The sequence below is a fragment of the Melospiza melodia genome, chromosome 3, assembly GCF_035770615.1.
Source record: "Melospiza melodia melodia isolate bMelMel2 chromosome 3, bMelMel2.pri, whole genome shotgun sequence".
Taxonomy (NCBI): domain Eukaryota; kingdom Metazoa; phylum Chordata; class Aves; order Passeriformes; family Passerellidae; genus Melospiza; species Melospiza melodia.
Genome location: NC_086196.1, coordinates 44,409,636 through 44,425,248, shown reverse-complemented (window position 1 = coordinate 44,425,248; position 15,613 = coordinate 44,409,636). Strand labels below are relative to the sequence as shown.

The following is a 15,613-nucleotide window of genomic DNA, read 5'->3' as shown; positions in this document are numbered from 1 at the left end:
TCCACATGTTTATATTCAAAATCTGAGTTTAAATAAACCAGTGGTCAAATCTTGCCATCTTACGGTGTCTGCAAGGCCAAATTTGTATTTGCAGAAAATTTTCCCCTTCCCCCATCCCACTGCCCCCACAAAAACCTTACTGCAGGATCTTCCAAGATGACAGGGTCAGCCATCGGTGCTGAGACTCAACCATGACAGTGTGCTGGTGCTCTCCTCACACACACACACACTGATATTCTGAAGCTTGCAGCTGAGATCCAACATTCACTGCACACTGCAGCTTGGCATACAACGCCATTTCCAAACAAACCAAAGCAAACTTACCACTGCTTCTCAGCTGTGAGACATCAGGACTTGATTTATGCTGGTTGCAATTTAACTTTCAACCTTCAAACCAAGATCCCTTCCCATCCACTTTAAATATTCTGCAGCGAAGGTTTTTTACCCTCCAGTCGCCATTTCTCATGGAGTTGCCTTCCAGCACCTTCCTGCCATACCTGTGGGTACTTAAGCAGAACCCAACTTTGCAAACCCTCCCTTGGGACAGATCCTGCAAAAGTTGTTCCAGTGATTCCATTGCCAGCAGACAGGCACTTCCAAGGCTGGGTAACACCCTTGTTCTTCCCATGCAATCTGTGTGTGGAGGTCTGTATGTAGCAACACTCAGCTCTTTACTCTGGTCTTGGCTCGTGCAAGCAGACTGATCAACAGTGTTTTATGTGTTAGCTGAACTCCCCGCAAAAAAGGCCGAGTCCTTAAAAATAAAACAGAAGGAATGCTGTGGTACTGTACTACAGTATTTTAGCTCTCAAAAATGTTGCTGTGTTGTTTTAGGCTAATGTTCTAACATCACAGATGTTCCCTTTCTTAAAATGGAGGGAATGATCAGAGCACCATTACTGTTAGCTGGGAATTTATTATCAGGTTTTTATTTTTTAAAAGAATGTAGAATTTTATTCTTTGGCAGACAATGTTTTTTCATTTGATAAGAGGATAAAAGTTGGCATGCAGTGTGGTTTCCTTTGCTAGTCAAAAAACTACCTGTACATTCAATTAATTGTATCACATACTGAAAGGAGGAAAAATTCCATGGCTTGAATTTACAGATGTATTCTCCAACATTTAAAAATTCGTGGCTTTGCTTGTGTGTTTATGCTACAATGCACCATTTTACATCCTAACACTCAAATGATTCATCCAAGATCCACGATAAAAGAACTGCAAAGAAACTGGAATGCTTTAAATACACCATCAGTACTTTCAGTTCTGCCAAGCTGCTTCTCTACATACAAGTAGAGCACATTTGAGACACTTGGACTTAGCCCTGCATTGCCAACAAAATTCATGTGGCAGAGAAGTAAATTGAACAGAAACAAAAAATGGCACAATTTGTCATTGTCACTTGAAACCTAAGACTAAAATTTATTTTTTTTCCAGAATGCTGCATTTTAACAACCATTGGTTCTCTCTTAATGTGAAAGCATTGATACTTCACTTACATTGTAACATCACTCTGATCAATGAAGCTTTTATGCCTAGCCATCAAACACCATATCTAGTAAAAATGAAGTGTATGGAGACTAAGTTGTTTCTCTCCTGGATAAAACTTCTACTTAGCAGCCACGGAACACTGGACAATGTACTTCACTGTACTGACCACACATCTCAGGTGAGTAAAACAATTCAGACCTCAGCTCACACCTCCAGACAGCTTGGGAGATGGAATAAGCCAGGAGCAACCTGCTCCAGTCTCACTGCTCGAGTACGACCCTCAGAGGATGCCCCAGGCTGTATCCTGCCCTGCTCTGTTGGGTGCAACTCCAATATCCTCCCCACAGCCACTGCATCCAGGCAGGAAAACTACTGTAAGCAAGAGGACGATGGCGCCAGGAAGAAATGTGCAAGTTTTATTTTTAAACATCATTGGACTGGAAAATAAAGAATCATATGGCTTATTGATATTTCAGGAGATAGTAGTGAATAAGTTAAAGAAGATTTCATTCCAAAACATATGTTGCTTCATTTATAGCTAAGCTAATGTAGACATTTATTTTCTTATTTTTGTAAGTGTTGAACCGCCACGTTTTTCCCCCCAAAAAGATTTCCAAGTTGGCACTTTCTACAAAGCTGTTGTGGACTAAAGGCTTACAAATAGTGATTTTTTTGAATAAGAATAATTCATCAGACCCAAACACAATTACTTAAATCAAATTCTTCCTGAGCAACTTAGAATTTGGAATGTGCTGAAAAGTTTCAATAAATAAGTCAAAGATTTACCAGCTTATAACGTACCTTTTAAAAGTTAAGCAAAATATATTTAATTACAGAGAAACAGGCCATAGGACCAGGAATATTAGATGCTATGTGCCAGATAAATTTAAGAACTACCATTTGAGGAGGAGAGGCCAGGTTGATTGTTACGAAAATACAACAATATTAAAACCTAGCGAGTAAATCATGAAGCAGCTTCTGTATTTAGATTATAAGTAGTGATGGCTGAAGATACCATTAAATAAACAAACAGATAGAAACAGACTTTACTGTAAGCGGCAGTGAACTCTCAGGAAGGGTGAATGTGTTAAGTGACTATATTCTGTTAAAACACTGGCAGAAAAAGGATTCAAACAGAATTTCAGAAACATGAGAATACTAGTTCTTTCCAAAATATAACAACTCCACAGTGTGTAAACTAATCATTACTCTTTCAATGTAATTTCATAGAAACCACTTAAAATATACAATGCAGCAGATTCATATTTTAGCTAATATGTTAGTTACTATCTGTGCCATTTTCAGCTTTCTTTAATGTGCTCCCCCACAGTAGTGCATTGCTACCACCAACCTGGATGTTAATAATGAGAACAGAATCTTCCTAGTATTTTCTGTAAGTTAGCATCTTATCTTAACTCTCCTTTATTTTCATTCTCTGTGTACAGGTAAAGACTCAGGAGTGAAGAAGATCGATCATAATTTTTATTGGCTCTCAGCAGGCTCATGGAAGAGGAAACCCTTGGAAAGCCCATTTGAGCTGATCCTGAGTTTATATGCTTCATCTATCACAAAATAACTTTTGCTTGATGCAGCAAACTGAAGTATGGCCTTGCAGAAAGCAGCCGTGGAATAGGAACCAAAAATTTTCTGGTAAATGTTTGAGAAAGGATGTGAGATAGACAGAGGTGGATTGTCCTCATCCTGGCAAGCAGCTGCAACATCTTGTACCTGCTTCTTTCCTGTGCTCTGGGGACAGGAATTTTTTCTCTATTCTCTCTTAGTCTCTTATTCTCTATTAGTCCAGCTTTCTCTGGCAATAATGGTGCATAAGAGGACAAGGCCTCATCAAGACCCCAAACTCCCCCTATTCTGCAGTGTAGCAGAATGCCAAGGAGCTCTGCCCAGGACTGCCTGTGTGTCTGTCCCTCCTGCACCTCCAGGGCTGGCAGGCTGGCCAACAGCCAGCACACCCACATCACAGGGAATCCCACTCCAGGAACACCCACCTGAATACCTCCAGCACCTCACACAGTGGTGCTACTTCTCTTTCACCAGTTTCCACCGATCCCTTTCCTAGTGTTGGCAGATAATATCTGTAGTGGTTAACAAGGGCAACTTTCACAGTGACTCTCTTTCAAACCTATCACTGAATCAGCTTTGGTTTTGGAGAGCACATCTTCTTGGCTTTGTTTGATGATTCTGAACTATTTCAACTAGAGAAGCTGTGTATGCTCATATTGGTAATTTCCCTTCTAGCCACACTAAAAGCAGGAGTTTGGTGTTTGTGCTGGTGGGGAAGCTGCGTTCAGATTCAGATGTGAACAATTAAATTCTGCAGTTTCAGAAATACAGGTCGTGCTTAATAGGAGCTCCAGATCACCCCAGCTTTTTCATGAGCAGCTTTTTCTGCATCTCTTTGGATTTGTGACCCAAAAGAATGATAAAAATCTAAAAATACCATTCTTGAACATAAACCCCATATGTTACACCTTTTCCTTTAGAGTTTCATAGAAACATACTCAACTGCTGACATAAAGCTCTGCTTGGCACTTTACATTTGTTGTTGCTATTCACTGACCTGGTAATGTTTCCCACTCTATGAACTAGAAGGCTTCACCAAAAATATCTGGTTCCTGTAGCTTGCCTTACACTCACTAGTACTGATTTGGTAGAACAGCAACCTCACTCCGCTGGCACAGGTAATTCAAGGAGCTGTTAGCTAGCCTCTTCCTGAGCCTGGTACCCTTGAATTTGAAGACAAAGCAATGGCTCTGACCATACCACTAGGATATCAGTGTGCTTTGGACAGAAAGAGGCACTCCTCCCAAATGGCTCACTGCCTGTAGTTCATGCCACAGTGTTATGCTATGAAGACTTTTTTATGGTCAAAGAGAGAGATGAGAATCTGTAAGACTTGCTTTTCATGAATGCCCAATCTATTCTTTTGTATTCTGCAGTTCACAAAGGACTACTGTGTATTCCAAAAGTTATTTTGTGACAGATGGTAGGTCCTTCTCTCTTGAACTATGCTGGAGCAAGGATGCTATAGAGCCAACACTGTATAATGAATCAAACCTGCAAAATCAGGTATCTCCCAATGGCTCCAGCATGTGGGAATGATCTCCTCTGTCCCATTTCAAATCCGCTGCGCGTTAAATCAGTTCCTTAAGGAATTACTTTTAATAATAATTAAAAAAAAATCTTAAGAAAGCTGGAGGGGCCACCAGAAGAGAGAGGATAGCTCTTCCATCCATCACCTTTTATAGATATCCTCTAGCCACTTTTCATCATCTTCTTCCTCATCATTTATTGGTTCTTCTGTTTCCAGGGGAGAAGGAATGAAGAACTCAGGTCTGGGACTTGGTTTCCTGATATGAGACTTCAGTCCAAACTTGCGCTTTAGCAGGTGGAACTGTTCTTTCACATAGTAATAGAACTCATATTCATATCTCATGCGTTGGTAGAGGACCTGTATTGCTTCTGGAGAGGGGACGGTCTTTTTCACTGTCACAGTCAGATTGCCAAGTTTCCTATGTTCTGTAAAGAAAGAACAAGCAGCAACATGGTGGGTGCTGATTAGTGAGGCCAGACGAAACTTTTTAATTTAAACATTAAGACATGGCCCTGCTACATTCCTGATACCAACGAGTTCAAGTTGATTCTAACAACGGATTTACTTTTAACAAGATATGAAAAAACCCTGATGTTTGAAGTCAGACTTGCATGTTTAAATACGGCTAGTTCACACAGGTCTTGTCTGCAGTCACCAAAGATCCTAATTGTCAATGGTTACCTGAAAATGCAAACTACATCATATGAACTAAGAGCATGAGCCACACGTAGAGAAACCCAAAATCTTGCCTAGCTTTGGAAATTTGACATCAGGCACGCCACCAAGCTTAACTAATCAATTATTTCCTATGTGGCATATGGTGACAGGTCTATGCTGTGCTTTATTATAGTTCAAATCTAAACAGATACTTGTCAACCTGAATCCATCTCAGGGTAGCACCGAAGGATTGCTGGCATCACCTCATGACACCTTAGGATCAACTGTGCCTCTTAACTTTCTCGTCCTGTTATACCTGTTAATGGAACTAGACTCATCTTCCTGTCATGCCCTGGAAGATTTCACTACTTTTTTGTTCACCCCGACACTTTTGCTTTGGCAAACTGAAATACAAACCTTTTATTGTTGATAAGGAATTAAGAGTTACTAACAAAAATACTGAATTGTCTCTTTGCCCTCTCTCTCAATAAATGAGTCCATCACTGGAGATGAATGTTTTTAAATGAGGTGTAAAGCAAAATCTGAAGGCAATAATTTTGCTCTTTTCTAGATGGCAATTGGCTGCCAGAGCATCCCAAGTATTTTCATCCTAAGTATATAACATGGGAACCTAATTCTTACTGTAACAGCAGTTCTTCAAGTCAGAATTATTCAAAAGGGTCAGGCCATGAAGGACAGCAAAGAAAAAGCTAACATGGAGGAAGCAGACAACAAAGAACATTAAATGTTTCCAGCTGGGTTCCAGTGGCAGCAACTACCCTCACTTCCAGAGGGAGTCCCTGAATCAAAATGTGATGTTACCATGCGCAGAGTTTTGTTCATGTGAGCAGAACAAATGGAAGTCTTCTGAAGCACCTGCCAGCAAACCTTAACAAATGCTTAACATCTCTACAGAGAAACAGATTTTCACAATTGCTTACACATAAAGCTAAGGGATGCAGTGCTGGTTCCTAGCAGAGAAGTGAGTTGTTCTTGGGATCCCACAAGTGATCTGTTTATCCAAGAGAAATAATCAAGAATAGTTTTTTAGGGAAGGGAGGAACTTTAAACAAAGACAAACCCTTTTATCCCAAGAGGTAATACAATAGTAGTAAGCCCATCTAGCAAGCACAACAGCAATGATCTTTAGAGAAAAAGTTGGTACAAGAATTTAAACCTTGAAATGTCCAACAGATGGGCAGAGCACAGCATTGAACATGAACTGCTTTCTTTAAATTTTAAAAAATTAACATTCATAGAGCTTAAGGTATCCAAACTTGTAAAAAATTTCAATTTTCAGTTGGGGAACACACATTTTCCTCCTACAGAGTAAAAGAATTAGAGAAAAATAATTCAGAATATTTTAATAATACTACATGAGACAAGTAATGCTGGGGTGGACATCTTTTTAATCACTGGACTGCACTGTGTCACACCCATCTGGTGCAGAAGAAAAAAGTTACATCTGAAATATCTATCTTTGAAATTGTTTTGCTTATCAACTGCAGCAGAGTAATTTGAAATGCAGGAAGAATGATACAAAGGGAAGACATGTTGACTAGCTTACCCAATGCAACACTGTTCTAAATCACAAAAAATTATTTAAAACATTAATTCTATTTTGAATCTATACTTTTAATTCCTTCTCTAAAGGAAGAATGGTTTTTATTAGTTGGCAACTATTAAAACATACTACTTTGTAATTAAATGGAACTTTTACACCAAAGTTAGTAGTTCTTTACACTGAAATCTGTCTCTACTCATATATGGAAGTAATTAAACAACTGAGTACACAGAGTTCTCTGTTCTTTAATTACAGTGATGTAAGGTGAAATATGCTCTTTATTTACTGACTGTTTATCAATTTGCTTAGTTCTGTTTAGATAGTAGCGAAATTATTAAAATATACAAAAAAAAAAAAAACCAACAGGAAGAGAGATGCAATTTTAACATCTATTAGCTATTTAGCTAAGAAAAGGTGTAGAGGAAGGATCAGGAAATGCTTGCATTTCAAACCGACAACGGCATAGAAAGCAGGACCTGTGGTTAATGAATAGTGTGAAGTATTCTTGGTGAAAATATCTGGGTTCCCCAAGAGCTTATTCTCTTCTGCACCACCTTCACCCATAGACCAGAACAGACTCACAAATATGTCATCTACATTTTTAGTCAAGTTGTTCAAGTTACCTTCAAATTGCCATTGTGTATGAAATGACTACATTCCAGAAAGGCCAATGTACTCAGTCTGTCCTTGGGTGAGAAAACTTTCTTATGATTATTGAGCACTTCAAGACACTCCTCTTTATTGTGCTTAACTGATAGCTCGTGCCAGCTTTGCAGTCTGGTTTTCTTTACAAATTCAGCAGCAAATATACACTACTAAATATTGCATTTATTAGCTTAAGCCTTTATACTGCCTGCCAACTTTATTTTTATTTTACATAAGTTATTTCTGCTACAGAAAACTCCATTTAGCTCACTGGAAAAAGCTCTTTGCTTATATGGTCCCTCCAGGACTGTAAGTGGGGAAAGCCACTTTCACAGCTCCAGCTCCCTTAGTGCTGCTCTCCCAGCAGAGAGAGGCACTTGTGCTGAGCCCAGGAGCGCTGCCAACAAGGCGAAAAGCACGAGACTGCTTTCTTTGGGGGGCAGTCTGTGGGGGCAGGAGCAGCCAAAGGCAGTGTGCTCCCAGGCAGGGAGCCCAGTGCTCTGTGCCACCCTGGCAGCACAACACACTCCTCCTCTGAATGTGCTGCTGCAGTGGCACAGGGGTTTCTGGATGTGTGCAATTCTCTGTTCTGTTCACACACCTACCTACAGAATGGCCGAGCAGACAGGAACAGCCACGCTCTGGAAGGCTGCAGGGGCTGTGTAAATTTTCTGGCTCCCGTTTGTTTGCCTTGCAGCACAATCATTGGAACCACAGAGCATGAAGAGCTGTGAGGTGTGGGCTCTTGGGTGGTGTGAGTTGGGCCTGTGCCTGGCTGCAAGCTCAGCCTTTTGATAAAACAAGTGAACTCTGCTATTTTTTGTGCTTGAACTTTATTTAGGCTACGTTTTAATCTTAAATACTCTTAAAGGGCTCTTTAATACAAATACGGATGAAATCACAAAACTGCCCCTTGAAGTCACCTCAAGTACCTTTTCTCATCATAGAAGCAAAATGGAAAATTAGGTAGATCTGGCTTAAAGCCAAAATACCAATCTGCATATGCTACATAAACCACACTGCCCCCCATTTTATGACCTTTGAGACAGCTAACCAGATGGAGGGCAACAAACTATACCATTTACTTCTTAGGGTTATTTTTTTAAAAATATGTTTGCTTTGGCATTATTTTCAATTACTAGAAGAATGTACTATACAGTAATGCACCTCCCAGGGCAGCCTGCTCATACCTTAAATTAGGACTAAACTGGTATGCAGATAGGAACGAAGAAAATTAAATTCTTTTGGGTTACCACTTGATGAGTGTTTACTGTTACTTTCCACACTCTCACTTTTTTTTTTTTTTAACTAAGAAATGGACATTACTCACTGCACCAATCCAAACCATAGGGAAAAGTGAGTTTTATAACTTGTGGCTTCAAAAACCCTGAATTGCCATATTTAGACAAAATGATCCTAAAGGCATTCTCCACCTCAGAGGAAACTTTCCAAACAATGTGCTCTCCAGTGTCCTGCTGGTTTGGGGGGTGCCGTGCAGAGGCTGCTCCTGGATGGAGCCAGTGTCCCTGGGACCCTTGAGGAGAGGTGAGGCAGGCTGGAGGCAGCACAGGAGGGCTGCAGGCCAGCAGAGCCGTGGCTTGCCGGGCTCACACCCGCGGTGGAAGAACGCCACGCCGAGCTGCGCCGCTCCCACGGCTGTGAGAGAGAACACGGTGGCTGTCACTGACACAGCAAACTCATTTCCTGCAGTGGGCAGGGAGGCCCCACGTCTCAATTGTATGCAGCTGAGTTACAGCACATACCTACTTCTCCAGAGTTTTAAATGGAAAGAAATGTGTGTCACCGTGGCTGGATGTGACATGTGAAGGGGCGAGGGTCTCTGTTTGATCTGCCTCTCATTGCTGTGGTGCCAAGCAGGGCTCTGATGGCTACACTAGAAATTATCTCCCCTGGAATGTTCAACTGCAGCTTAGCAAAAAATTTTCTGGCACAATTGATTTGCTTTACAAACTCGAAATTTTTAGGCTGGCACTTGAAGGATATCTGGAAAAGGACATTTCCGGGAGAATGGATGAGACACCAATGTGCTGGGCTTGCATGTCTCTCCAATGGCCACTGGCTACTGCTGCTCAGGAGTCTCAGCACAGGGCAGGTCCCTGGATCTGAGCTGGAGGAGGGATGGTGTGCTGCAGCCACACTCTGTGATGGAGCACCTTGCTTTGGCTCATGTTTGTTAACGGAAAGCAGGGATGGTGGAGAAAATGTAATAGAGACACTGACCAGAAATATATTAAAAATCAAAAGTGATGGAAAAGTGAAGTATCAATTTGTCCCACAGTATCCACCAACTTCATCCAAAATACCATGAATCCCACTTATTAACCTCTTTACTAGAGGTTAGTTTAGTCTCAGTTATTCACACCAACAAAATATGGCTTCAGTTTTAACAACACAGAGACAAAGATTGGACCCTCAGGTGCATACTGGTGACAGCTTGCTTGGCTTCAGCACTTCTGTCCTGAATTATTGTGGTGCTTAGCTGACGCAGAACAACTCCTAACTCCAAGGGATTAGGAGAACTCTCACACGCTGGCACACAGCCATTTCCTATCTCCTAAAGGTCAGGTATGGATCTCTCTGAAAGAGCAGCTCTCCAGAGGTCATGGAAACTCCCAGAACTTCAGGGATCTGCAATCCTAGGCAATAGAACATCCTATTATTTATCAAACAGGGATCTTGGGAGCAAATACACCAGCCTGTAATTGGCCCAGACACTCTAAAATGATGGAAATAGGTGAGATAGCAATGCTCTTTCTTCTTCCTTACCACTACAATAAATAAAGAAACTGGAGGAAAGAATAGTCTCCCTGTAACCTTACACAATTTCATGACTTATATTAACATAGAAAAAAATGCAAGAAGCTCTGATAATGACAGGGTGGCACAGAAAAATGGAGGGATGCCAAAACAGAGATTAGCCAGGAAGAGCTCAAAGAGATAATCTAAAAGACACATAATCAAACAACTACTGATGTTCAAGGATGCATGATATAAAATCACAGCAAGGAAGAAAGATGAAGAAAAAAGAAAATAAAAGTTAGCAATAAGTCACAAATAAATATCAGCCCAAGGAGTACCTTGGGCTGATAAGGCCATAAATCACAAATATCTTCCTACACTATACAAATAACATATATTTAGAAAATATTGCAGAGGTCAGCACTGCACTGGTCTGGCTGTCAAGTGGACAGTGCAAGAGCGATACGTATTCAACAGTGCTCTTACATAATTTGAGCTGTTAAAGGCATTATATCACTGTTATGAAACACTTGCCATACAACACACTCAGCAATGCTAATATATAACTTTCTCCAGCTACTACTCTCTGAAGTCTTTTCTCCAACCAGTAAGTATACAGAAATCTCTAAACTCTCCTCCTGGAAATGTCACAGTGCTATGCCTTTGCTCCTACCAGTTCAGAGCTCTGGATCCAACAACATGGATTTCCAGCTGCATGGGACACTTCAGCCAACCCTGCTGTACAACACACTGCCTCTGATGCTGTCCTCAGCCTGGAAATGTGCTCTATCTCACACAAGATCAGATAACAAATCTCAGCAGCATCCTCTAAGAGACTCCTCCATTTGGTGCATTCTCATGTTGTGTTCCCAGTTCAGGTAGGTTAACACAGAAGAAAAAGAAAAATCGAAAATTAATCCACACTGGTAGAATGAACAGGCAGATTCTTATGAGAATGTGGTCAGGTACTTTTATAGCCATTAAGCAACTTTTAAGTTGAACTAGACAGAGTTGGAGGTGCCAAAACCAAAGTCATCTGCAGAGGAAATGCCAGGATTGTCTAGTTTGAGTTGCCGAAAGAACTGGTATGGTTGCAGCTCATATGCTGCAATTTCTAATGTATATTTTACAGCTGTTTAAGAGTTATTGAATGAATCCAGTCAAATCTGGATCTGACAAAACCACAAGTTAAAAATAGGTTCTTACAGATGGCTTGTGAACAGTGCTGCATAGTAGGTTAATCAGATACTAACATTATCACTTTTTTGCAGACAGAGGAGAGAGTTGCAATGACCGAGACAAATTTCAGCAGCGCCTACAAGCAGGAAAAGCTTCACCACAGCTATGTAATGCAGAAAGCCTGCAGAAATACAGCCCAGGACTTGAGAACATAGAGCAGGCATCTTGTCTTTGTGCTTCGAGTCACGGTAGGCTGCTATCTGTGATTTTTGTCCACAAAAAGGAAATGATGAAGAGGCATGCTGTGCAAGCTAAGATGTCCAAGAGGGACAGAGAGAGGTGGAGGTATCTTTATTTCCATATATAGTATTGGTAAGTGAAACACTGGCATACAGCATCCAGTTTTGTAACCACATCCTAAATCAGGAAGAGTATGAAAACAGCCTCAGAATGAACACTGGGGTTGAAAGAGACACTTTGGAGAAATATGATAAATTTGCTCTGGTCAGCTTACAAAAAAAAGATGATTGAGAGGTGACTTGTTTACAGCATCTGCATATTTTCATGGTGAGAAAACTACGGGTACTGAAGGGTTGGAAGCAGAAGTCAGACAAATGTGGACTTGAAGTCACTGCTTTCTTGAAGTGGTGAAGGTGATTAATTGTTAGTACAAAATGAACACACTTGATTGGTATCACTTGAAAATTGTGCATCAATGATGGATGCACAATTGAATGAACTCCAGATACTGGTCTCTATGCAGAAGAGAGACTGTGTGGCCTGCAGCACACGGGAAACCAACCTCAGTGACCCAATGATCCATTTAAGTCTTTCACAGATTCAAGTTTTGAACATCTTGCTTGTGTCAGCTTCCAAGTCAGAAGCACTGCATGCAAAAGCCTTTTTGTCACTTCATTTCAGATACCTCAGTGTGAATGTCTTTTTTGGAAGATGTCTGAACACCAAATTTGATACATTTTCTACTTCTTGACTGTTCAAACTTAGTGGTCACCATCCTGTAGTATCAGGGCTTGCAGGAATGGGAAATAATCCTATATTTTTTCAAAGAAATATTGAGACTATAGCCTTAAAAACTGCTAATTCTTAATGCAGCCTCTTATATGCTTAGCCTCTTAGACTTAAGCCTAAGTCTTCCAAGAGCATATATAAAGAAATAAGCAGTCTTATATAACTACTGAAATGAAAAATGGATGCAAAAATACTAACTAGGATATAACTAATGTCTAGTAATAAAACTTATGCACTGCCAAGGCAAAATCACAACTGATAGGAGATACAGGACCGGGAAGATGGATGTTGCAGTATGAAGGCTGCTATTAAAATGGGGGGAAAAAGGTGTTATTGGTTCTTTTCCCTCTTGTGAGAAAGTTGCCAGTTCCAAGAAGATTTTCTCCCAACCATGTCTGCACACACACAGCTGAAAGCCCCAAAATGGTTTTGTTTCTTATTATTTCAAGTTACAGGCGGTCAAGAGAAAATTGTCTCTTTTGCCCTTAGGTTCTTTTGTGTATAATGAGTGACTGAAGGCAGCCAGGGGCCGAGGCACTGCTGAAGAAGGAAGAATGCTACCAGAGCAGAAACAACACACTGTTCCTTTCAAGTTCACCCCCTCCTGGCCCACATCCCGACTGCCTTGGCCAGCTGCCAGGAGATCGGGACAAAGGCTTCCTCCTCTGGCCAAAACCAAGGAAAAGGGTCTGTTGTTTAACACAGGCAGACTTGTTTCAGCAAGAGAAAAAAAAATAAAAAGAAGGGGAATTATATTAACTAGAAGCCCTGGGAGAGGAGAGTAATCTCATAGTGTGGCTAATGCAATTCTCACCCCGTGCTTTTCCTGGAGAGGGAACATCTTGATTTTCTACTGTTCAGGCTAGGAGGCAAAGTATAATGTCCCAACAGGGCTAAGCCTTAAGGCTGCCAGGGTCTTCATGTCCCCTGAAGTCACTATGAACCAGAAACAAGAATTCATCTTTCCTCCTTCCAGGAAGGTCCAGGCAACCCACTCTACCCTCCACGCCTGCATTAATAGGCTCACGTGAAGGTCAAGTGTCCTCACTCACAAAGACACTAATTCCTATGCACCTAGGAGACCTCCAAGAGTCTGACAGATAGATAAGCCAAACATTAAGCTATCTATCTCAGGACTTCACAGTGACCAAAACTCCTGCTGGATTTCCACAAAGGCAACCCAAGTCAAGGTGAATTCATGCTTGGGTTTTTCACTGCCTGTGTTACAGAGTCTGCAGCCATGTCTGCAGTGAGGAACCTGGGACACTTGGGATTTGCTGTGATTTGAGAGTTTGTGTCTCTCCTGGAAACCTTGGAGGCAGATGCTGTTGCAGAAGTTACAGAGATACAATGGCTCTTCATGCCAACCTCAGCATTTTAGCAGCTCAGTCACAGGTGAGGGATGGGAGCTTGAGAAAGGCAGAAGAAATTCTCTTGGTCTGGTGTGACCTGCTTGATCCCAAAGCGCTCCCTCAGAAGCTGTATCACAGGACGTAGTGTCTCAGTGACCTGTGACAGGAGACTTCCCCTGGCAATTCCTTATATACATGTGAGCTTTTGGAAGCAGGACCCAACTCAAGGAGAAGTATAATTTTAATCTGTTTGGGTTAATATACATGAATATAAAACATTTTTAGGTGCTTAGAAGGTGTTCAAACACCATCAAGATTTACACATGCATGTACTTGCTCTATATTCCAAGCAATATATTTTCTTCCAGACGGAGTGTGAAAACAGCATTTCTGACATGCTTACAAGACTAAGATCTTGGAAGATAAAGGCTTCCCTACGCACTCCATCCATCTGTGCCAGCCAGAAGCAAAGACAGCTGCTTTTGTAGTAACTCTCACCTGTCTTCTGGGACTGACACGATCAGCTCCAGCACACCATCACCATTCTTGCTTGTGTGTCAGTACCCAGAACAATCCATTGAGGGAACAGGGCTTGCTCAATTATCTTTTTTAATTCAACTCCCATTTAACATTAATGTACAGACAAGGAAGAGATACATGGGTGCATCACTTTGCCATCTATCACCTTGCTTACAGGAAGTATATTCTCAGTAGTCTTAACTCTATTGCTTGTTAAAGGACTTAGCTGAACACTCTGAAAGCACACATGATTCCCAATAAGAGACTTATGGGGCATGAAAAGCCATTGCTCCTGCACTTAATTGTGTAAATTGTCTTATGTCTGCAGTATTTCAACCAGTAGTTTCATGCCAGTGCTAGAGAGACTGGCTAGTATCAAAGTTTCCAGGATAGTCTGCACATTAGTTTAATGACAATACTAGACCTGACATAATGACTACTGTGCTTCAAAGTTATACTGCACAAACCTTTCCCTTGTGATTAACAAAACAGGAGATAAAATGATCTGCTGTCTTTTTCCATTTCAGTATTTACAGGAACTCGTAAATGTTAACACCTCTGAATAAGAATAAAATGAGACAGAAACCAGGCAATGTGACAGCAATTAGGAAAAGCTCTACAAGATGAATCAATTTTGGGACGGAACGAGGTTACTAAAAGGAGCACTATGCGTGCAACAACCTAGGTTTTTGTGGAAGAACATTGCAATTTTCTACAAGGCAATCTTCAGGAGTGGTAGAATAAAGACATTCAACATTACTCACAAAATGTGCAATAGTAGAAGTTATATCAAGATAAAGAGAGAAACCTGTTGAGGCAGGCTAGACATAGTCAGCAGTCCAAAAAAATAAAAAATTCACCTCTGGCTCAGTGTACATTTGTGTGGAAGGGACATTGACCACATTGATGTGTGTATGCACTTACACATACACAGGTTTTCACCCAGGCTTAGTGCTCAGTGGGTGAGCAATGCACACAATCAGGTTTTGTCCTAAAATCATTAAGGTTGGAAAGACCTCCAAGTTCACTGAGTTCAACCTTTGACAGAACACACCAGGTCAAGTAAATTATAGCATTAAGTGCCACATTCAGTCTTTCCTTGAACACTTCCAGATATAGTGACTCTACCACTTCCTTGGGAAGTTTCTTCCAATGCTCAAACATCCTTTCAGTGAAGAAAGTTTTCCTGATGTCCAACCTCAATGGTCCCTGGCACAACTTAAGGCCATTTTCTCTTGTCCTGTCGCTGGTTCCCTGGCAGAAGAGACAGACCTGGCTACAATCTCCTTCCAGGTAGTTGTAGAG

At 41.1% G+C, this 15,613-nt stretch overlaps 1 protein-coding gene across 1 annotated transcript in view; it reads right to left on the bottom strand.

The window, feature by feature from the left end:
* Positions 1–3,273: 3,273 nt before the first annotated feature.
* Positions 3,274–15,613, bottom strand: part of UST (uronyl 2-sulfotransferase) — a 151,521-nt gene continuing 139,181 nt past the window's right edge. Inside the window, exon 8 of the mRNA XM_063151551.1 lies at positions 3,274–5,028. Coding sequence (XP_063007621.1) covers positions 4,745–5,028 — 284 coding nt within the window. The 3' untranslated portion in view covers positions 3,274–4,744. The remainder of the gene's footprint in view (positions 5,029–15,613) is intronic.